Genomic DNA, 24513 nt, shown 5'->3' with positions numbered 1-24513 from the left:
AAGGTGTGGAACCTGGAAATGAAAACCAAAGGCAGGGATGTCCTGTTCTAGGGCCTGGAGGCTGGGGGGGGGGTCTGGATGGGAAAAACAGGCTTCAGTTGAACCTAGCAAGACGGAATGGCTTTGGGTGTTGGGGGTCTTTTAAAATCTGGGGCTTCACCATATTTGGTGAACCAACAGATTTTGGGGATGGGGCCCCAAACAGATCCTGTGTATACTATCTGGAGGTCCTTCTGGACTTACAACTCAAGAAGCAGGTGTGGCAACCAGGGCCAGGAGGTGGCAATCAGGGCCCATTTTGCCTTGTAGATCAGCCGTGCCTGTTCCTGGATCATGAGGCTCTGCTCACAGTTATCACGTTATCTCCTCCTTCAGAGCCTCCCTAGAATCGATGCTATAAGCCCAGGTGTCTTCAAACCTCTTTTATGACTTGTGGACTTCAACTTGAAGCCCACAAGTCATAAAAGGGCCACGTTTGAAGACCCCCTGCTGTAAGTGCACATCAAAGCGAACACTTGCATCCCTGAGCGTAGAATCAATAAATGGGGGAAAGGTCAGCTGGTCTTCAAAGGTGGCAGCTGGAGGTAACTGGGGGAAATCCGGAAGCCCATTTCGGAGAAAGGATTGGAGGATTTAAAATTGTTGTACAATAGGCCTGTTAAACTTTGCAGAGGTTTAACACGCCTATTTTTCACCTTTTTCAGGCAACAAACTGGAAACTGTGCTGCCAATATATATATATATATGATGGTTTGGTGCTAAATCTGAGGTGTGTTCTAATAGCTGCCAAATGGGGGCTGCCTCCTCTTGCGCTAAAAGAACCAAGTGGAACAGAGTGTCTCAGGGTTTAATGAACGCATTAGCATTGCATCACCTTAAGCAAAGAAGGGGCCGGGGGCTGACGGTGGCGGAGATCATGAACTATTCATGCTCACATTCCAAATTAAGCTAAAGTGAAAGAAGGAAGCCAGCCAGTTTCCACACTATGAGCCTGACCATATCTTGACCCACCATTTACAAGGAGAACATCACAAATCACTTGGAAATCCTGAAACCCATTGATCAAGAAAGAGTGGGATTTGGGACTGGGTTAGGAAAGTTGCTATGAGAAGAGACTGCCAAAGACCAAGGAAAAGAAGAAAACAAACTGGGGTGTTAGAACAGAGGATGAAAATTGCTAAAGAGGATTAAGCCAGAGCAAAGAGAGACAAAGTTCTCAGGAAGGAGTTTGACCAAAAAATATTAAGAGAGCTGTTCGAAGAGGCAAAAAAGCAGTAGGACAACACGTGTAGAGACATGACTTCAAAAAGGTCTCTGAACTCAGAAGATTTCAACCTGAAATGTGTATATTAAAGGACACTAGTGGACAGATTCCAAGAAGAGAAAACAAAGAATATACTGAAATCCTGTCCAGTGGAAATGTCAATGTTTAAGATACCTTAAAAATATTCCCTATTTACCAGAAGCTCTAGCACAGGGGTCTTCAAACTTGGCCCTTTTAGGACTAGTGGACTTCAGCTCCCAGAATTCCTCAGCCAGGCACTCTGGCTGAGGAATTCTGGGAGTTGAAGTCCACAAGTCCTAAAAGGGCCAAGTTTTGAAGACCACCCCCCCACTCTAGCATTATAAGATGAACTTAGATCAGCACTCTGGTCATTGCCAAATTAGAAAGCTAAAGGAATTGCAGAGCAGCTGCAGAAATATAGCAAGAAACAGAAGGTGAATCCATCAAGATTCTAACTAAACTCCAAACAAATCTGCAGAATGGCACAGTGGAAGAAGCCAACCTACCTATCAATATCAAAGAGAGGAGAGTTAATAGGGTGTGCAGTCTCTCATACCATTTCACTTGCTGGCAAAATAACGCCTAGGATAATCCAGTGCAGATTAGAACCCTCCATCATGGAAACGGGGACAATATATATCCAAGCTGGCTTTAGAAAAGGTGGACGTTATGGTTAATGCACCTGGTTAATTGAGAAAAATTGAAGAATACCAAAAATTCATTCCAGTAGGCTTCTAATACCAATTGCAGGGGAACATGAACATACAGTATTTCTTTAGGTTCTCTCTGTGGGCTTCCCATTTAGATAGTTCCATGGTGGGAACGGGGTGATGGGCTGAATAGATTTAGCCACACTGTTACTATGTTCTTAATGAAAACTTGTTCAAGGTTAAAGAGAGCAGGGCTAATGGGATGCTCTCTCTCTTTTAGGATAGTGACAACAGTGGGAAGCGGCCGAGGTCCACTTCTGTCTCATGTTCCTGTGGCAATGTCCCCTCTCTACATGTATCCCAAAGCCTGGATGTCCCGCTTCCAATCTCACTGGGTTAGTGATTGCTAGTTAACAGATTTTCTGGAAAAGGGAGATGCTATCAGATGCAAAGATATGATGATGGGAATATTGCTCTTGATCTAACACTTTCCAACCGAGGGACATCTTTTAACCCAGAGCTGTCAATCTTAGGACAGGATCGATGGACTTCTAGAAATGATTAAGCTATAGAAATAATTGGAGGGAAGAAGCAAATTTAAAATTTGAGCACTTTCCATGGTTTGTGCAAGATATGTAAATTCTTCAGCGATAAAGCTAGGCAAGTTTTACATTCTTTTATTTTCTAAAAAAAAGAACAGTCAATATGTTCCTGAGATATTAAGTATAGTTTTATGTCTGTCTACTGGTAAGAGTTCATATCTCACTGTTATCGCTGCACAAAAATATTAGAGCAAATATATTTTAGAGAATGAAATTAGAATATAAATGTTCCTACAAATAGGTAAGGTAGCCGTCACTTGTATTTCATTTCTAACTTATTCAAAAATATTTTTACACTACATTTGAGGGGGCTTGCAACAAAGAGAGGAAATGTTTTTGTCTGCTTTTGTCGTTGACAATGGGACAAATGTGCCAATTTGTTTGCTTCCAGCTTCTTCTGGGGAGTAGTTAAGTTCATATGAAGCTCTGGTGGGTTTTGGCTTTAGCTTAGTGTGATATTTGAACCTAGAGATTATAATTTAATGTTAGGTATGAACCAGAGCCCTGTGGATTATTCAAAAAATATTTAAAAACTCCTGGTACAAACTATGTGGGAAATTAGATAGAGAACTGAAGAATGATTATAAGGCTCTTTCATATCCCAATCTTTTTAAAATTGCATTTTAGGGATTGTGCCACCTGTGTTGGATATGATTCAAAAGGACCACGTAGCCCCAGAACAAGTGTAAGTGCCTGAATGGAAACAGCATTCTTCTTCCCCTGTAGAACTTAGCTCTTCTATCTGTAATATAAAGAAACCCTGCTCATTGTTCTAGCATTTTATCCTGTTTGGGGACATAGGGTTTATTTGATACTTTTCTACTTGTTGAATCTTGGGTATTTTTACATGTTTTATGGACTGACACCCTTTGGGAGAAAAGCATTTTGGTAGAAATTTAAAAAATAGATGAAAAATATTCTTAGTTGTTTGTTCAAATTTTGGAGCACTAGGAGGAAGATAGCATTTGGAAAATGGGAACACTTTAGTAGCATTCATTCCTGCTTGAAGTAGCCCTTTAGCAAAGAGGTAGGGAATTGCTTCTAAAGCTGTATCTGATTTCATTACATTTTCTAACAGGTTAATGGTTCAGGAGGTGCTGAAGGAACTAGCACAGTATCATAGGTAAGTGTTGAGTATCATCATCCCAAAGTGGCATCTATTATCCCATTACATAATTATTGCCTTGTAAGTCCAGAATGGCTCCTGCATGTGATGGAATTCTCCTGGGAAAAATAAAGACATTCAAATTATCTTAATAGAGAGGGGTCAGCAAAAATATTCTGGATTTTTTTTTAACAAACTATATTTGGCTATACATCTTTTCTATGTTCCAAGCACTAGACTGGAAGAAAGGTATTTGAAAGTCTGTAGACTCAAGGCAATATAGTATACAGCAGACATGTCAAACACAAGGCCCGGGGGCTGGATCCGGCCCGCGAAGTGGTTTCATGTGGCCCACGAAGCCATCTTGGAAACAGTGAGGGAACGGCCCCCACTGCCTTGGCCCTGGCCCAGAGACCCTCCTCCTGCCAGAGACCCTCAGATCTGTCTCACTCCTGCCCAGGCCCCCATAGGCACCCTTGATGCGAACGATGTAGAGCTGGCCACGCCCACCCAGTAGGCCATACACACTCTAGCCACGCCCACCCAGTAGGCCACACCCACCCTGGCCACACCCACCCGGCCCCTTGAGGGCAACCGCAATGCTGATGCGGCCCTCAATGAAATTGAGTTTGACACCCCTGGTATATAGCATTTGCTGATTCTTCCTTTTAAAAATGCTGTTTATATTAATTACTTACTCCTATTTAGGAACTCCCATCTCCCTCACAGAGGGACTCTTGGAGGTTATACTAATAAAATATTAAAAGCATAAAAATAGTATATAAAATTTAAAAGAGGCAAGGAATGTTAAAAAAATAATTATAAGGCGGGGTGGGGGTGTGTGAGGGCTTTCAGGAAGTTAAATTGCCCCATGGCTAAGTTCTCCTCTCTGCGTCCCAAACAACCCCACAGAGCCATGTTTTCCCACCTTTCTGGAAGGCCAGGAAAGTGGGGGCTCCCTCACCTCTGAGGAGAAAAGGGTGTTCCACAGGGCAGGGGCAATAGCAGAAAAGTCTCTCTTTCTGGACCCCACCAGTCAGACGTAATGTCATTGTATCACAACATTAGGTGACCTAAGAATAGAAAAATGGTGGGGGTTCCTGTGTTATTGGATATCCTCGCTGTTTATTTAGATCAGCAATTTGCTGCATCGGTATTTTCCTTAACTTTTTGAGCTGCCTTTATTGTAATGCCTTTTTTTTTAACTGTGTTTCCTTGCCAGTGCTAAACAGGTGTTGTACTCACCTGAAGGTAAATGTGAAACCCAGCAAAACCTGACCTGGTTTGAATTCCTGTCTAATGAGTAAGTTCCCTCTGCATCTACGTGCCTAGTGTTACATTTTTGTCCCCAACTCTGCTGTGATTCAATAGGAATAAAGGGTAGTGTTGAATATATAGGTAGTCCTTGACTTACAACCCTAACTGAGCCTGGAATTATGGTCATAAGCCGTTGTGGTCATTTTTTGATCAGCTTTTGTGGCGATTATTAGGCCAACAATGCAGTCGTTTAAGCGGATCCATTTTCCTTAACGGTTTATTGTTGTTGTTTTCCTGGAAATCGGAAGCAAATGTCAGAAACCAACAAAAAATATTGTAAATCACGGTCACACGATCACAGGACATTGCAAATAGTCATAAAGATGAGCCGGTTGTCAAGTGCCCCAAATGCAATTGTGAGGGGAGGGGTTGCAGCCATCATAATTTCAAAAATGGGTTGTAAGTAGCTCTGGGGAGGTTTGCTGCAACTTCAAATGACAGTTAAGCAGCCAGTCGGAAACCGAGGACTACTTGTACAATGATGGTGCTCATGGAGATATGGGATCCGTTCTGTATCTTTGCATTTGTTTGTTTGTTGTAGTCAGCTATGCTGACTCAGGAATTCTGGGAGTTGAAGTCCATGAGTCATAAAAGAACAGAGGCTGCCTACCCCTGGTGTAGGGCTAAGAAGATTTGGAGCCAGTTTTGTATAGTGGTTAAAGTGCTGAAACAGAAATCAGGAGACCAGCCACTCTTCTGTCTCAACCCAGCTCACCTCACAGGGTTGTTGTGAGGCAGGAGGAAGGAGTACCTCATACGCTCGTCATCCTGACTTAATTATAAAGACAATAAAGGCGGGATATGTCAGGCCGCAGCTCTGCTGGTTGCCCTCTTCATAGTTTTAGCACCAAGTAAAAGGCTTGTTTTCTAAAGCCTTTTTAGATGTTCCAATAGTTTTAGACTGGACGAGATATTTCGCTCTCCTTATTTATTAATTTGGTTCTCTCTGCCTGTCACTTCTATGGGTTAAAATATAGCACCTTCATATTCTGCTGTTTTGGAAGCTTCCTGAATTGAAGACACAGAAGTTAAATGATCTAAAACAGATTTCCTATAGCCAAATTTATTCACTTCCTTCTTCTCACCCTTCCCTACTTGCCTACCTTAGATATGAAGAGAGTCCAAGGAATGACAAAACTGAAAAGGTCGCTAAGGTGAAGCGGCGGCTGAGCAATCTGCGCAACCGTGTCACTGGCTCATGGCAGAAGGAGAAGGTGAGAGGGCTGTATGCAAACCACTTGACTCAGTGAAACGTGTGGTTTTATATCAGAAGTTTATAATGGAGGTATCACGAGAAAGAACAACTGAGCAGGAATTATGCCTCAGCGGCAGAGCTGGTATTTTCTTTACAGAATGTCTCAGATGCAGTCCCCTAAGTAAAATAGAAAGATCTCTCTGCTCTGGCCCTACAGAGATCAAAAGGGAAAAATACAAATATTCTAAAAGACAGTATTCCAAGAACTGAATCGGAAAGGAATAAGTGAATGGGCGTTTGATGGCATTTAGTTGTAAAAAAAATCTTGACATTATGGCATTTTCTGTTTTCTTAGGGTAAGAATAAAGATCGGGAGAAAGAGGCTATGGAGGCAAAGGAGCGAACACAGGCACTGCATGGGCATGAACTAGTACTAGGCGCCTTCTCTAATGGCACCTGTTGCTCTCTCTGTGGCAAAATCCTGCCGAACAAAACAGGGCTACAGTGCCTGAGTGAGTAGCTCCCTTCTGGGTTGCAGTGTGAGTCTGTCTGTCTCCTGGCCAGCTTGCTTTTACATTCTCTACTACGAGAGTTTATGAGTTCTGCTTTCTTCCTCCTCCACTGCATCATCTCAGATGTCATCCCATCTCTGTACACGTAGTCCTCAACTTACTACCACAATTGAGCCTAAAATTTCTGTTATTGAGATGTTTGTTAAGTGAGTTTGGCCCCATTTTAACAACCTTGCTGGCCGCAATTCTTCAGTAATTGCTGCGGTTGATAAATTAGGAACCTGGTTGTTAAGTGAATCTGGCTTCCCTGTTGATTTTGCTTGGCAGAAGGTCACAAAAGGTGTTCGTATGACCTTGGGACACAAGTATGAACCCGTTGCTAAGCATCTGAATTTTGATTGGATGATCATGAGGATGCTTCAAAGGTCATAACTGTGGAAAAACGGCCTTAAGTCCCTTTTTTGTGTCACTGTAATTTTGAATGGTCACTGTATAAGTTGTTGTAAATTGAGGACTACCTGTACTTAAGGTAGCCACTTCCTATTCTGACATTGCTTTGCACTGAAAGTGTTTTTAGTATTTAATTCAAAGTTTTTGGTTATGTGCATGCATATGCTTTGTTTGTCTGCAGGAAAACTTGTACTATATTCATTAACTTTTGGCCTGTTGACTAAATTTTGGTAAATGCAGATGACACCAAACTGGCAGGAATAGCCAACACCCCAAAGAGAAGCTCAGGATCCAAAAAGATCTTGAGAAACTTGAACAATGGGCCCTATCCAACAAAATGAGTTTTAATGTGGAGAAAAGCGAAGTTTTACATTTAGGCAGAAAAAAAAATCAAAGGTACAAGTACAAATTATTTATTTTTTTATTTTTTTATTTTTATTACATTTATATCCCGCCCTTCTCTGAAGACTCAGGGCGGCTTACAAGCTTAGCAGTAGCCTTCATTCTATGTATATGCCTGCTTGATAGGGCTTTCACACACACCCCAAGCGGCATTATTACAAAGTCAGCTTATTGCCCCCAACAATCTGGGTCCTCATTTTACCTACCTCGGAAGGATGGAAGGCTGAGTCAACCTTGAGCCTGTTGGGATGCGAACCTGCACTAATTGCAGGCAGCTGGTGTTACTAAATTAGGCGAGACCTGTCTCAAAAACAGCGACTGTGAGAGGGACCTTGGAGTCCTAGTGGATGATCACTTGACTATGAGCCAGCAGTGTCCAGCAGCAGCCAAAAAAGCTAATACAATCCTGGGTTGTATAAAGAGAGGCATAGAATTAAGATCACATGAAGAATTAGTATCGCTTTATAAAACCCTCGTAAGACCACAGCTGGAAAACTGCAACCAATTTTGGTCACCATACTACAAAAAAGTTGTTGAGACCTTGGAAAAAGTTCAGAGAAGAGCAACTGAAATGATCAAAGGCCTGGAGACTAAAACATATGAAGATCGGCTGCAGGACTTGGGTTTGGTTAGTCTAAAGAAAAGAAGAAATAGTCATGACATGATAGTATTTGAGGAGCTGCCACAAAGAATAGGGCATCTAACTATTCTTCAAAGTACCAGAAGGCAGGACAAGAAACAATGGTTGGAAACAGATCAAAGAGAGAAGCACCCTGGAATTAAGGAGAAACTTCCTAACAGTGAGGACAATTAACCAGTGGAACAGCTTGCCTTCAGAAATCACTGGAGATTTTTAAGAAGAGACTGGACAGTCACTTGTCTGCAATGGTATAGGTTCTGCTTGAGCCTGGGGCTGGACTAGAAGACCTTCAAGGTCCCTTCCAGCTCCATTCTATTCCCTAAATACCTATTCTATATATAAACTATGCTTCAGTTCTAACTGTGGGGTACCATTGAACATATCCTGAATGGTTGATTATCTGATACAAATAATCACTATTTAAATACAATTCTACTGCAGGCAAAACATAACTAGTAAAACTTCCTGAATTTATTTTAAATAATGTTCCAGTCAGGTACAATAATATATTTCCCTTTTAACTTTGCTTTGTTTTCTGTTTAGGCTACAAATAATGTAAGCAAGAAAGTTAAAAAGATAATAATTACACGTAAAATTGCATGCAAATCCAATCTTGAGAAATACTTTCTGCATGAAAATCAAACTACAATATCATTAACTATGATTAATAAAAATAATAATTAATATGGTAACCATGAGGCAGTACTCTTAGTGAATTAGAATAGCATACTGCAGTTACAATAGTATAATTGCCTCAATTACATGAAGCAACGGAAACTACTAAGTCATTTTAAAGATTATCTTGATGGAAACTGTGCTTGAATTATTAGACATGCATACTATGGTCTTCAGTTAGGCAAAGTAAATAAATAATGGTTTATTGGGCAGGCAGCCCCAAAACCACAATTTTACATCTATACTTTTACACATTACTCATTTTACTTTTTTATGGTACTACTCCTTATATTACTTTAAATTTTCCTCCAATTCCTTGCTTTGGAGCAAAGCCTCTCATTAGACCCCCATAAAGCCACTAAACCCTTTCTCCGTCCTCTTGGACAAGCTGCATGTCATGCTTTGCTCCCCGAAAATCTCATGTGATAGAAATTTGGAGAGCTAAAAAAGATCTGAAAAGAGAAATTAAACCATAGGTACATTTATTTCGCTTTCTTCCCTATCAAAAAAAAGCAAAAAAAACAACCCATCATGGAAAAATAGCTTTCCTCTTCTAAAGGTGCCAGGCTTAAAAAAAACCTAATCACTTGTGGATATTTAAAATCCTTGAAATAAATTTTTAGATTTTTATGATAAATGACATAAAGTATTATCATCTCAGCCACAAGAGGGGAGAAAAAAACCCACAAGTCTAGGCAGACGCGGTTTCCAGGGCAACCAGCTTTTAGACGAGACAGGTAGGGAATCGATATCTCGCGGGACCTCGAAGTTCCGCGAGAGGTCGATCTCAGAGACACTGGATTTGGAGTTCGCCAGAAGGGGCGGGCTGGGAGTTGAGCCAGAAGGGCGGGGAGTTTAAAAAAAACAAACTCGCATCGTTTTAGAAAGCCTCGCTTGAGATCTCGCGATATCTTTTTAGGCTGAGGCGGAGCCGGCAGGTAACTTTATACCTTTACGTCGCGGGCTTGGCGTTCTCACGCCGCCTGAGATGTCCCGTAAGGCTGCTCTTGTTGTTCCGTCCCAGCAACAGCCTTCCCACCCTCACACTCCCCTCGAACCGCCAGGCTTGAACAGACTACGGAGTTGAATGGAGAATTGGAATCCCGCGGGCTTCAGCAGGTCTCGCGATATGCCTGGCTGATTTTTACGGGGGCGGGGCCAAAGAGGAAGTGTCTCAGTGAGGAGGCGAGGCCGGGTTGGGCCTCTTTGGGGGGGGGGGGGTAGAAGAAGGACTCGCATCTGCCGCTTGAGGACAACAGTCTTACAGGGTAGGCTGGTCCAGAGAGAAGACGAGGCGTCATTTGATGACGTCAGAGGTCAGTATTAGCCACACTTAACCCCCACTCAGCTATTTGGGTGGAGGGAGGCTTCTCATGGAGAACTTGGGAACCTCACACTTCTTTATATCTGGAAATGTATATGCTTTTTGCTTTCCTTTTTACCGCTCAAGTTCTTTAATCTTCGTGGATCTGTTGCTCTCCGTTTTAACTTTTCTTTATGAAAATAATGGAGGAACTGATGCGTTTGATGTATTGTAGATGAACAAAGCAGGTTGCCTGCCATTCGGAAGAGTTTGTGCATGCCCGATAATGGTTGCTTGACCTCTTTTTGAAAACAATGTCTTGAGCCACGAAGAATAAGACTACCAAGAGGCTATAGTTTCTGCAAGTAGATTGGCATTTCCATTTTTTAAAAAAAACTCTGGTATTTAAATTAATAAAGGGTTCAAGAGAATTCCTTCCTGTTGCAGTATTAGAGAGAAATTGGCCCAATGGATAAGCAGTCTTATTTGATATAAGGTGCCTTTATTTATTCCCTGCAGGCAGCCATTGTTAAATGATGGAGTACTACTTTTTCATCTATCCAGAATACCTTAAGAGATCTTCGGGTTTAAAAAAAAAGGAAATTTTCTCCTCTTAGTCTCACTGAGAAGATACTGATCCCTTTCTAACATTTTATGGCTATTAACTTCATTACCTGACTTGTATAACTAAATAGGTTGGCTCTGTAACTTCCCAGAGAGTCAATATAATTGGAATGACAGTGGGACTCAGCAGTCTGACTCAGCATAGGGAAGATTTATGTACTATATTTAAGACAATTGTCACATTCAGTCATCTTGCATCTCCAGTTAAACAACAAATGGGATTGGGCAGTAGTGTTTTAAAATAGTTGTAAATTACAGGTTGTTGTATGTGCCTTTTACAAGACAATCCAAAAGCACCAGCAGGATATTTCTCCCCCCCCCCCTATTATTACTGTCAGTGAAAAGATCACAGCGTGAGCCATTTTTTAAAGTCTGTTTAAATAGTCCTTCCTTCTAAAGATGACTGAATAGAATGGAAAAGAAATCACTATAGATGTAGAATTTTAGAAAAAGGCAACTGCACTAATAGAAGAGAGTAGAAGTGTGGTGCACTAATAGAAGAGGGCTGAAGTGTGGTGCTCTCTTAGCTAGTAACACCCTGTGCTAGAAAGGAATGGGGTTTGCTCTATAGTAGCTTGCCTTGTCAGTGTTGTTTCTGATAGCTATTTCTGGCCAGCATTAAATGTTCTCCCTTTCGAGATTTTGTTGACTACCATTTTAATGACTTCTTAAATGTAGTGGTTTTCTAAACATTTTATTACATTTTTTTAAATAAATGTTCAATTTTGATTGCTCCTATAATTGCCGTGATGGTTTTGGCAGAAGGGCAGTATGTAAATTGTGACAATAATAATAAACTGAAAAGGAAACGTGTTGCTTTTGGTAGGTTGGCCCAGCAATTCTATCCTACAGTTAAATGGAATGATGTATGTTGGTGGACACGTAGCTCTTACAGTAGTGCAAAACTGAACAGATTGCATAAATTCTCAGCCTGTGAGGAGATGAAAAGATTCCACTGAGAAAATCTTCAAAAGGTGCACAAACACCCGTAGCCAGAACATTCATAGTTGTGCTGCCAACAATTTTTAGTCTGTGGCTATACTATTATTGTATGTGTACATAAAGCCAGTGGCAATTAGGTTCATTCTTTTTTGCAGTGACACTATTCAGTGACACCTGAATGCCTCAAGATATTTGCCAGTCATCTGATATTTTTGAAAATAGGCTTTCTGATTTTCTTACAGTAATCCTAATATTTGGGAAACTGTAGAAGAGAAAAGCAGACACAAGCACTCCAAACTCTTATCATCCCTTGAGCAGATGGCTTGTTTGTACTTCTCTTGGGTTCTATTAAGGGAGGGAAAGATGTCTATGGTGATTCTCAATCATCCAGGTCATGGTGGTCCCAAAGGTGCTTTTCCAAAAGACAACTGGATTTTCTTGGGGTTTTTTTTCCTTGAAAACATTTCACTTCTCATCTAGGAAGCTGAACTGAAGAGGTTTCTTGGATGAGAAGCAAAATGTTTTCAAGGGAAAGAAACCAAGGAAGTCCAGTTGCCTTTTGGAAAAGCACTTTTGGGACAGGGAGGGAAAAGCTTTCCTGCTGCAAGTTCTAAGTTTGAGTTCCACTGGCAGAAGTGCAAAAAAGATACTTTCTGTTTGCCTCCCTTTTCCCCTCATTTGGGGGGAAAGAGTAGAAACTCTTAGAACTTAAACATATACAGCAAGTTTAACAGCTGTTTCCTGAGCATTCTGCCATAAGAATAAGATGGCACTCATATATCATTTGGAAGTCTTGAGATCAATTGATGTACATCAGATTCTTAAAGATACAGTTCCTTTAGGTGGAGGGTGGAAAAATGGCTGGGGAGAGGAGGAATGTATGGCAGTACAATAGTCCTTGACTTACAATGGTTCATATAGAGACTGTTTGAAGTTACAATGGCACTGAAAAAAACCTATTGACCATTTTTCACACTTACAACCATTGCAGCATTCCCAAGATGACATGATCAAAATGCAGACGTGTGATAACTGACTAATATTTATGACGGTTGCACGTGTCCTGGGATCATATGATCCCCTTTGCAACCTTTTGACAAGCAGTCAATGGGGAAGCCAGATTCACTTAACAGTTGTGTTACTTACTTAACAACTGCAATAATTTACTTAACTGTGGCAAGAAAGGATGTAAAATGGGGCAAAAGAAAATTTTGAGAAATTTTGAGTCAATTTTCATAAGTCAAGGACCACTTGTATATGAAGACCCAGCTATGCCAATTGGCAGGAGTGCTTCAGCTGCTACAATTACTAACTACTTTAAACTATGAACTTGTTGCTTAAATTATAGTGGTGATTCCATGCTATGTTTGGATCTTGAGCTGTGTTCCAGAGTACTACTGTATGTTATCTCCTGATTATAGGTGTGTCTTAACTTTTCCTTCCTTCAGTTGAGTTTAATGGTAAGGCATTACTTGAATGGGCTTCAAAGCCACAATGGCTGTGGGCCTATCAGCTGCTGAAACTAAACTGTAGAATTGTATCTTTACTTAAATAAGGTCCTAAGCTAGCTAAGATGTTTAGTACAAAGGTCAAATTGCTGCAAGGTTCCACCAAAGAGAAACAGTGAAATGATTACCTGTATTACCATGTACTAAATCAGTTGGCTAGTTGCCTTGAGCAAGAATCAGTTAGAGAGAAAGTGAGAGACTAAGCACTAATTTAGCATTAGGCATCAGATTTATTATTTTGTGGATTGCAATTAGTTGTGGGTTTATTTGCAAGGTGAATCTTTTTGGGTCAGCTTAAGGATGGCTTTTCTAAGATATCCTGGGAAGCTTTTCATATGTAGGCAATAATGTGTTAAAGCAGGAATATTGAGTTGGTGTAAAGCAGACATGTCAAACTAATGATGTCACACAACGTATTGGGACGGTTTTGTCGTCAATGGGGTGGACACGACTTCCGCATGAAGCATCCAGCCCGCGGGCTGGCAGTTTGACACCCTTGGTGTAAAGGGAGACTATTTGTTTTTAAAAAATTGTCCCTGGACCTTATTTGGTAAGGTAGGTTTAGAGTTTGCTGTGGATGGGTGCCCAGCAGCAAGCTAATTTTTCATGCCAATTTGGAATGGTGATCAAAATGCTGGGTTAGGGTTGGGGAAATGTGGGTTCACATCCAGCTTCAGCTGTTGTAACTTTTGGTGACTTGGATCATTCTTTCAGCATATCATAGGTCTGCTGAAGTGTTAGAGTGAAAAGAGATGCTAATGTAAGCTGTCTGGAGCTCCCAGATATAAATATAATGAAAAAATAATAATAAACCTTTCCCCCTCTGCTCTCAGCCATCCTATAGGATAGATGAGTTGTTATGCACTGGGGTCAGAACGTTGAAATCCAGTTGCTTGTGACTCACTCATTCAGCCACAAACTTTGCATAGGAAGCTGTGCCACAACTAGACCAGTCTTTGAGCTTTAACTTTTGGTTCACCTGGAAATGGAGACATTTGCCCTGGCACACCCTGTTTTTTCCCCAGCAGGCCTTCCAGGCAGAGAAGTTTTCATGCCTGTTAATCTCACTTTATAAACATGCCCTCCCAGTGTTTATACAACAGGAATTAGATAGATACCAGGGAAAGCCTGTGTAGAAAATCTCTCCAAGAAAATTATGCTTGCCTAATGAGCCCGAGGCTGCTTTTTAAGAAGATTGAGAAAGAAAGGCTATACAAACATGAAAACAGTCAAATTGGAAGGATCAATGTCTCACCTCACTGTCCTCCCACTTAAAATAACCAGGATTACTACATACCAGGTGAAATAGGAAAGAGATTCCTAAAAGTATTTCTGTTTGATGTCTCTGGTGCTTGATGTTTCTCAAACTGAAAGCTTCTTAAAGAATTGTTGTCCTGCATTGTCTTCTCTCTACAAAATAATTTGTGTTTAGAGATGAGGTGAGTGTATGGTGGCTGAGAAAAAAAGGACTGCACCTAATAGCCAGGTTGATCTTTCAGACTTGGTTCTATTTATACTTTTATTTAGAGTCTAAATTTCTAGGGCTGCCCATTTGTCAATAATTCTGGGCAGCTTTCAAGGATTAAAAAAAGAAAAAAACAGTACACTGCGGGGACTCCTTAACTTATGACCACAATTTAGACCAGAATTTCCATTGCTTAAGCAAGGCTGTGGTTGAGTGACCTCCAATTTTATGCACTCTTTTGCCATGGTGATTCACAAAGTTGTTAAGTGAATTTGGCTTCCCCCATTGACTTTGCTTGTCAGAAGCTAGCTGGAAAAATTGTACATGGTGGTCACCTGATTGCGGACCCTGCAACCATAGTAAATACATGCTGGTTGCCAACAACCAAATTTTGACCATGTGACTGTAGGGATGCTGCATCAGTTGTAAGTGCGAGGACTGGTTATAAGTCACTTTTTTAAAAAAACGGACTACATGTACCACCAGAAGTTGAATATATCATTTTTAAACTTCATTTAAAAGAGGTTGTGATATCTTGCAATCTCGTAACGTTTCCAACCGAGCAGTTTTGTGTTAGTGTATCAGTCCAGCTCGTAGTACATAAAGATAAGAAATTTGAGGAAGTAGGCAAGTATTTGTTGCAGGTTCATTTTTGGCCCATTGCTTTGGAAATTGCTTCCAGATTTTATGCTTGTGATGAAAAAAAATTGAAACTTTGATTTTGCTGATTAGATACGTTGTTATAGAAATGGCTAGTATATATTACTGTGTAAAAGGAAAAAGTAGAAGGTGTAATGTTATTATTTTCTACTGTGCTAAGAAAAATCAGAAGTCAAGGCTTTTTTCTTCTTTTTCCCCCTCTACCCCTCATTTTTACTTCCTTCCTTTTTCCCTCCTTTAGTTTTCCACTATTTTTATTTTCCTTTATATTGATTATCTGATAAATCAATAAAAAGTAGAAGCTGTAATATTATTTTCTACTGTGCCAAAAAGAGTCAGAAGTCAAGGCTTTTTTCTTCTTTCCCCCCTCTACCCCTCATTTTTTACTTCCTTCCTTTTTCCCTCCTTTAGTTTTCCACTATTTTTATTTTCCTTTATATTTATTTTCTGATAAATTAATAAAAAAATCCTGCTAGCAAGAATTTTCTATCCTTTTAAAAAAAATGTGTTACATCTGAATTTGTTTCTTCATGAGCCAAAAACAAATCCTCACTAATAATTCTGGTATATTAAATGAAGAACAAACCAATTATCCTTTGAACATAATGCTAAACAAACAGTGGCTGTATACATGTTTCATTTCCTTAGTCCTTGGGTGGATGTACTATGATAAGTGTTTTTAAAATGCCGTATAGTAATGGGGGTTCTTTTTAGGAGATATAAATACGTGTCCCTTTAGAGATCTTAATTTTGTTTTTTCCAGCTTCTGTTGACAAAGAGAGATATTCTCAAATAGATTTTGGTCCCAATAGCCTGTGTTTTTTGTTTTTTTGTCTTGAGTTAATTTTCTCACTGGGAAACTTCCCACACAGGCATACAGGTAGCCCTCAATTTATGACCACATCTGAGCCCAAAATTTCTGTTGCTAAGCAAGACAGCTGTTAAGTGAGTTTTGCTGCATTTTACAATTTTTCTTGCCACAGTTAAGCGAATCACTGGAGGGGTTAAGTTAGTAACAGAGTGGTTATATGAATCTGGCTTCTCTATTGACTTTGCTTGTCAGAAATCACAAAATGATCACCAGACCCTGGGACGCTGCAGTTGTCATAAATATAAGCCAGTTGCCAAGTATCCAAATTTTGATCATGTGACCATGCAGATACTGCAATGGTCGTAAGTGCGAAAAACGATCATAGGTCACTTTTTCCGGTGCCGTTGTAACTTTGAATGGTCACTAAATGAATGGTTATAAGTTAAGGACCACCTGTCTTCAATTCAGCACACCACGTCTGAAATGATAAAATCTAGCAATGGGCTTTCAGATGCTTTTGTCATGTACTAGAATAAACTTAGACAAATTTCAGGCATGCATTTGTTTGTCTTTTCAGAGTTTTTTTGGCCAAGCGGTTTCGACATCTATAATGAAGACTCTGCCTTTAGCACTGTAGGAGTTGGGGAATTATCACAGACGTTGGGGCTCTGGTGGAGTGCTGGTTTCAGAATCCCTGTGGCTGCTGTGCAGATTTGCATTTCAAACAGTTCAGAACAGAGCTTTGAGGCAAGACTGGTTGGTTTCTGCTTTTCGGCATTTCCACTTCCTAGATACTTCAAATACCTTTCAGGCTGAGGTCACTGTAGTTATTTTTGTTCCTGGTGTCTCATTCTGTACTCCTTTGAAGTCATTCTAATGGCCGTTTAGGTCAGAAGTGGGAGTTGAAGGTGAAGATATTGGGAAGAGAAGTACAAGGACTCGTACTCGGGGAGAGGTTTGAAGGCTTTGGTGCCTGGCGGGCCTTCAGAGGCTGTGCTTCAGCTGGCAGTTTGGTCTTTCTGTTGCGGCTTCAGCTGTTGACGCAGGACCTCGTCAGAGTGCTCAGTGCTGTCCACGGTAGAAGAGAAAGGTCAGATACGGGATCCCAAAGGGTTTCAACAAGGGGCAGATGACAAGGGAGAATACAGGCAGTCCTCAGTTTACAACCAAAACTGAGCCCAAAATTTCCATTGTTAAGTGAGACATTTGCTAAGTGAATTTTGCCCCATTTTACGACCTTCCTTGCCTCAGTTATTGTGAATCACTGCAGTTGATAAGTTAGTAACCCGGTTGTTAAGTGAAACTGGCTTCCCGATTGACTTTGCTTGTCAGAATATCACCAAAGGGGATCACATGACCTTGGGACACTACATCCGTCTTAAGTGTGAACCAGTTGCTAAGCATCTGAATTTTGATCACATGATCGAGAGAATGCTACAAAGGTGGTAAATGTGAAAAACGGTCATAAGTCACTTTTTTCAGTGCTGTGCTAACTGAACGGTCGCTAAACAAAATATTGTTAAGTCAAGGACTACCTGCTTGCCACGTTTCAGTGATATACAATAAAGTTGGATCTTGGCCAGAGAAGAGACAAAATAAAATGACTATTTTTGTGAAAAGATTTAAAGGAAGTAAAAAAAAAAGTGGTGTCCACCGAGGCGGTTCCAGGCAAATAAAACTTCTCTCCCTCTGGCAGGCCGTGTGGGGTGGTGTCACCTAATAATTGCAGTCATTATTGAACCAAGGGGTGGAGCAGCAGCTTTACATATTTATATTTCGTGGTAGGGAGGAATGAAGACTTTTTTCATGACTGTAATCAGCTGCTTTTGCTTACATTGCTCCCAGATTTGTAAGTGCCTCTTTGCTTAAGCTCTTCTGTGGTAAGGAAAACTTTCCTTCAAGCAGATATCGCAAAGAAACAAATAAGGTTTTTCATCAGTTCCTGTACATTTTCCATCTGTTCAGATGGTTCAAGCAGAGGAGGCTCTGAGTTTAGCAGAAATCTTTGCTTCCTTGTGCTGTAGCCCAAACCGTTCTGCTAACTCAAAGCTGAGTCTTTAAGTTGTTCTCTTCTTAGCCAGTTCAGCCTGTTTGTTGCAAGGACATGGTGTGCGGTGGCTGGAGTGTGAAAGGGCTGCCATTTATTGGGCTATATCTTGTGTGAATTATGTAATCTGGTTCAGTTTACCTTGGAAACTGTAACCTCTGAATTTGACGTCTGTTGCAGGAGAGGGTGGTATTCAGCCAGCATTTGGCAACGCTGAGCAAAACCAGAGAAGGAAAAACCGACTTTGACGGTTTAAAGGCAGTGGTTACTAATAGGCTATGTATCTGGATCATTCTGTTTCCACATGGATCTGTCTTGAACACAGAGGATATACTAATTTAAGGTCCTGAGCTTTACTTAAAAATCTGTCAGTCTGTGGTCTGGAAAAGTCCTCTTATCTACCCTGGAGACTAGGTATCCATTGCCAGTTACAGCAGAGTTACTATCAGGGTGTAATATTGTTCAGACAGTGCATAAACTAATTCAGGTGGCCTTTTTCAGTCTTGCCACCTCCCAGCTTCTGCTGCTGCTCCTTGCTGTTCCTTGATCAGCATGAAAAATAGGGAGAGAGGGAGAGAGACCGCTTGACATCATGCTGGAACAACAAATTTTTTAGTAGATAGAATTTTGCTATAATTCCAGCTGCTTGCAGGGGTTTAAAAAGACATGGTTTGAGTACGGTGAAACATCAACTTTACATGGAGGAGATCCTAGTTTTAGACTCTGGTATTTCCAATTAAATTATTTGCCTTAGATTTTATAATAATAATAAATAATAATAATAATAATAGAGTTGGAAGGGACCTTAGAGGTCTTCTATTTGAACCTCCTGCTCAGGCAGGAAATCCTATACCATTTCAGACAAATAGTTGTCAGTGTCTTCTTAAAAGCATCCATTGTTGGAGCATTTACAGCTTCTGGAGGCAGGTTGTTCCACTGATTAATTGTTCTGTCAGGAAATTTCTCTTCAGTTCTAGTTGCTTCTCTCTCTGATTAGTTTCCATCCATTGCTCCTTGTTTTTTTTGGGGGGGGGGACTACAATTAGTAAGAATAAATTTAAAGCTGGAAGGACCATGGTCTGAATTCAGTCTAGGTCAGTTTCATGTGCTTAGAAGAATACTTTGATAGATAAGAATGTGTGTTAAAAGAATTCTGTTTACCACCTTACAGTGTAGTATCCTTGTTGAAGAAGGGTTTGGGCTAATTGGTTGGAGGGAGATCTAGTTACTCTCTAATGACAGTGATGATGTTACTCATTCAGTTATGTCTGATTCTTGACAATGCTATGGACCAAGTCTCTCCACTTCTGCTGATCTTGCACTATGTCTATGCTCTGGCTGGTGTCAGCTTTGATGGTGCACTCTTCAACAGGGCTGTGCAAAGGAATAAAGATCATTTGGGCACACGGTGTTCATGTGACAGGTGCAACTCTTCTAAAGCAGCTCCATCTTCACATGGTTACCCAATCCTAAAAAAGGATTATAGGAAAAGATGTCTGAGGGTTTGCAACACATTTGCAATGTAAATGTTTATATGTTACTTATATGTACTTATATAGGTCTATGCGTATGTTGTATATTTTTTATGTTTTAAATGTGATGTATGTTTACACTTTGAAAGCAAGCAACTAAATTTCATTTTTAATATGTGCTGTTGTGCCCATAGGGAAAAATGACAATAAAGGTTATCTAATCTAATCTAACCTGTAATATCCGTAAGTGCAGTTCATGGTATTCTTTGGAATCTTTAGCATCATATTGGTTTACATGTGACATATTGGTGTTGTTTCTATAGGACTGTCACTGTAGTTTTTAAAGACACTGCTAACCTTAGGGTAACCTCATATAAAAGTGTCTGTGTGCATATATGAAAAAAAATTATCTCAATTTTATTTTTCTTTGCTCGTCAGATTGTGCAGTAAATGTTCACAAAAACTGCAAGAATCTTCTGCCTGAATGCAGCAGCAGCAGATCCAAGGTAGACTGTGCAATTTTACTCATACACACATGTATTCATTCATGTATTCAATTCATACATTCATTCATTCACTTATTTATTTTTATTTCTTATAGCTCAAATACAGGTTCACAATATAGGTAAAAATTAAACAAGCTGCCTAGGCCTATAATTTATTTCAAAATGTTTCATAATATGAAGGCTGCTATTTTCATTCTTTTACAAAATAGTTCTTATACAGGTGAAACTGGAAAAGTTAGAATATTGTGCAAAAGTTCATTTATTTCAGTAATGCAACTTAAAAGGGGAAACTAATATATGAGATAGACTCATTACATGCAAAGCAAGATAGTTCAAGCCGTGATTTGCCATAATTGTGATGATTATGGCATACAGCTCATGAAAACCCCAAATCCACAATCTCAGAAAATTAGAATATTACATGCAATCAATAAAACAAGGAGTGTACATAGAACAATATCGGACCTCTGAAAAGTATAAGCATGATTATGTACTCAGTACTTGGTTTGGGCCCCCTTTGCAGCAATTACTGTGGCACTGCTGAGGTGTTATGGAAGACCAGGATACTTCAATAGCGGCCTTCAGCTCTTCTGCATTGTTCGGTCTCATGTCTCTCATCTTTCTCTTGGCAATGCCCCATAGATTCTCTATGGGGTTCAGGTCAGGCAAGTTTGCTGGCCAATCAAGCACAGTAATCCCACGGTCATTGAACCAGGTTTTGGTGCTTTTGGCAGTGTGGGCAGGTGCCAAGTCCTGCTGGAAAATGAAGTCAGCATCCCCATAAAGCTCGTCTGCGGAAGGAAGCATGAAGTGCTCCAAAATCTCCTGGTAGACGGCTGCGTTGACCCTGGACTTAATGAAGCACAGTGCACCAACACCAGCAGATGACATGGCTCCCCAAATCAACACAGACTGTGGAAACTTCACACTGGACTTCAAGCATCTTGCAGTGTGTGCCTCTCCATTCTTCCTCCAGACTCTGGGTCCTTGATTTCCAAATGAGATGCAAAAGTTGCTCTCATCAGAAAAGAGGACTTTGGACCACTGAGCAACAGACCAGGTCTGTTTTTCTTTAGCCCAGGTAAGACGCTTCTGACGTTGTTTGTTGTTCAGGAGCGGCTTGACAAGAGGAATACGACATTTGAAGCCCATGTCCAGGATCTGTCTCTGTGTGGTGGCTCTTGATGCACTGACTCCAGCCTCAGTCCACTCCTTGTGAAAGTCCCCAACACTTTTGAATGGCCTTTTCCTGACAGTCCTCTCCAGGCTGCGGTCATCCCTGCTGCTTGTGCACCTTTTTCTTTCACACTTTTCCCTTCCACATAACTTTCTCTTAATTTGCTTTGATACAGCACTTGGGGAACATCCAACTTCTTTTGCAATTACCTTTTGAGGCTTTCCCTCCTTATGGAGGGTGTCAGTGATGGTTTTCTGCACAACTGTCAGGTCAGCAGTCTTCCCCATGATTGTGATTCCTACTGAAGCAGACTGAGAGACCATTTAAAGGCTCAGGAAGGTGTTATGGCTTAATCAGCTGATTAGAGTGGGACACTTTGAGCCTAGAATAGTGCACCTTTTCACAATATTCTGATTTTCTGAGATTGTGGATTTGGGGTTTTCATGAGCTCTAAGCCATAATCATCACAATTATGACAAATCACGGCTTGAACTATCTTGTTTTGCATGTAATGAGTCTATCTCATATATTAGTTTCCCCTTTTAAGTTGCATTACTGAAATGAATGAACTTTTGCACGATATTCTAATTTTTCGAGTTTCACCTGTATAGCTGTTATTAATAGAATAACAGAGTTGGAAGGGACCTTTGAGGTCTTCTAGTCCAGGACTTTTCAACCTTTTCACCCATTGTACCATTTTTAGGATATGGCAACATCCAAGTACCACCAGTCGCTTAGCAAGGCGTCAAAAACTTGATGACCAAAAAAAAGAAAAAAAGTGATGAAGTACAGGTAGTCCTCAACTTACAACAGTTCACTTAGTGACTGTTTGAAGTTACAGTGGCACTAAAAAAAATGCCCACCGAGCAAGACACCTGCCTGCCCGCCCGGCGGCGCTCTTCCTCCTGTCCGAGGTTTTCATTGTTGTGAGCATTTCTGTTGAGGATTGGCAGTGGGGTTGGGGTGGGGGTGTTTAGTTTTTATTTCTTCCATCTGCTGGGTGGTTGCAGCAGGTTTTGGTCACTTCAGATGACCCTGGGACACTGTGACCATCATAAATATGAATCAGTTGCCAAGCATCTGAATGTAAATCACAAGACCCTGGAGATGCTGCAACCTTCCAGCTGATCAGTGCTTCTTCTGGGCTCAGAAGCACAGGATCAGCGCCGAGCTCCAGGTGGAGCTTGGTGCTGATCCTGGTGCTTCCGCTGAGCCCTGACAGCCCTGCAGCTCCGGCCGTCTCTCGCTCAGGCTTGTGCGGTGCTGCCACCAGTTCAGCTCATTCCCCTCCCCCGCTACCACTTTTCTAGGATGGTCGTGTACCACCTGCCAGGTGCCAATGTACCACAGGTGGTACCCGTACCACTGCTTGAAAAGCCCTGTTGTAGTCCAAATTCCCTGCTCATTAGGAGCCCCTATATCGTTTTAGACAAGTAGTTGTCTAATCTCTTCTTTAAAATCTCCAGTGATGGAAGACACACAACCTCTGAAGACAAGCTGTTGATTATTCCAATTTATGTAAAAAGACATAATTGTTTATTTTTAAAGTTAGAATGAAGCATGCTATAGTTGTTGCTGTTGAATGTTTGCGAACAGTAGTCAATGACTTGACTTAGCAGGTTCAAAATAGGCTAATAGTTTACCTTCCTCAGTATTGGTAGATAACTACAAGCATCTTTTAAGTTACTCAGGCAGAGAGGTTCCTTTTCTATCACTTGCTACCAAATTATTAGTGTTCTTTCTCAAAGATGTACAGTACTGCTAGGGTCCCTGATGGAAAAAAATGGAGAATATTATTGGTTGACCTACTGATGCACAAAACAAAACAAGAATATTTGTTTAAATCTTTTAAAACTTGCCCTGTACCAGTAGTCCTTGATTTATAACTATTTGCTTAGTGATTGTTCGAAATTGCAGTGGTACTGAAAAAAGTTGACTTATGACCATTTTTCACAATTACGACCATTAGCAGCATCCCCTTGGTCACATTACTAAAATTTATTTATTTATTTATTTTTTATTTGTTTGTTTTTATAAACCGCCCTTCTCCCGAGGGACTCGGGGCGGTGTACAGAGTAAGGTAGGCAAACATAATGAAACAGTACTGAAAAGCAATAATCAAAACAAACTGGGACCCCAATTAGAGCTATCAGGCCAGGCCGGACTGCTGGAATAGGTAAGTCTTTAAGTCGCGCCGGAAGGTGCGGAGGTCGGGGGCCATCCGGATTTCAGTTGGTAAGCAGTTCCAGAGGGCTGGCGCACCCACTGAGAATGCCCTCCCCCTGGGGGCCACCAGCCGACATTCCTTGAGCGGTGGCACCCTGAGGAGGCCCTCTCTGTGGGAGCGCACAGGGCGGTGGGGTGTTGACATTGGCAGAAGGTGCTCCCGTAGGTAGTCCGGACCCATGCCATGTAGGGCTTTGTATGTCATTGTTAGCACCTTGAACTTCACTCGGAAGGTAACTGGAAGCCAGTGCAGCGCACGGAGGAGAGGTGTGATATGGGAGTATCGGGAGGCTCCCAAAAGTGTCCGTGCCGCTGCACTTTGCACCAGTTGAAGCTTCCGAGTGGATCTCAAGGGCAGCCCCATGTAGAGAGCATTACAGTAGTCTAGGCGAGAGGTCACAAGGGCATGGGTGACTGTACGTAAGGCATCCAGGTCCAGATAAGGCCGTAGTTGGCGCACCAGTCGAACCCGGGAGAAGGCCCCCCTGGTCACAGCTCCTATGTGATCTTCCAGGGAGAGCTGTGAGTCTAGGAGGACACCCAGGTTGCGGGCCCTATCAACAGGGGGTAGTAACTCATCCCCGATGTTAAGGGATGGGATGCTCTGAGTAACCTGGCTTGCCGGTACGTACAGCCATTCAGTCTTGTCTGGGTTCAGTTGAAGCCTGTTCCTCCCCATCCATTCCCGGACCGCTTTCAGGCAGCGGGACATCACGTCGAGGGCATCACTGATGCTGTTTGGAGTTGAGATGAAAAGCTGGGTGTCATCAGCATACTGATGGTACCCTACTCCAAAGCTACGAATGATCTCACCCAGCGGTTTCATGTAGATGTTGAACAGGAGAGGCGAGAGGACCGACCCCTGAGGGACTCCGCAGACGAGAGGCCTCGGGGTCGACCTCTGTCCCCCTGCCAGCACCGACTGCGAGCGACCCTGGA

At 41.4% G+C, this 24513-nt stretch overlaps 2 protein-coding genes across 3 annotated transcripts in view; one reads left to right on the top strand and one right to left on the bottom strand.

Annotated features, from left to right (window-relative positions):
* Positions 1 to 24513, bottom strand: part of RPL36 (ribosomal protein L36) — a 343666-nt gene that overhangs the window by 152093 nt on the left and 167060 nt on the right. The window lies entirely within an intron of this gene.
* ARHGEF18 (Rho/Rac guanine nucleotide exchange factor 18) overlaps positions 2249 to 24513 on the top strand; it is a 63977-nt gene continuing 41712 nt past the window's right edge. The window contains exons 1-7 of one of the 2 annotated variants that reach the window (XM_083366106.1): positions 2249 to 2330; positions 3165 to 3222; positions 3616 to 3660; positions 4865 to 4945; positions 6068 to 6173; positions 6510 to 6666; positions 20104 to 20171. In XM_083366106.1, coding sequence (XP_083222232.1) covers positions 3188 to 3222; positions 3616 to 3660; positions 4865 to 4945; positions 6068 to 6173; positions 6510 to 6666; positions 20104 to 20171 — 492 coding nt within the window. In that variant the 5' untranslated portion in view covers positions 2249 to 2330; positions 3165 to 3187. Of the gene's footprint in view, positions 2331 to 3164; positions 3223 to 3615; positions 3661 to 4864; positions 4946 to 6067; positions 6174 to 6509; positions 6667 to 8883; positions 10150 to 20103; positions 20172 to 24513 lie in introns of those variants that run through there. The other variant, XM_083366107.1, reaches the window with a different exon arrangement.

The sequence above is a fragment of the Vipera ursinii genome (genome assembly GCF_947247035.1).
Source record: "Vipera ursinii genome assembly, chromosome: 1".
NCBI classification, from domain to species: Eukaryota; Metazoa; Chordata; class Lepidosauria; order Squamata; family Viperidae; genus Vipera; species Vipera ursinii.
The sequence above is the reverse complement of the archived record's forward strand: the minus strand, read 5'-3'. Positions and strand labels throughout refer to the sequence as shown.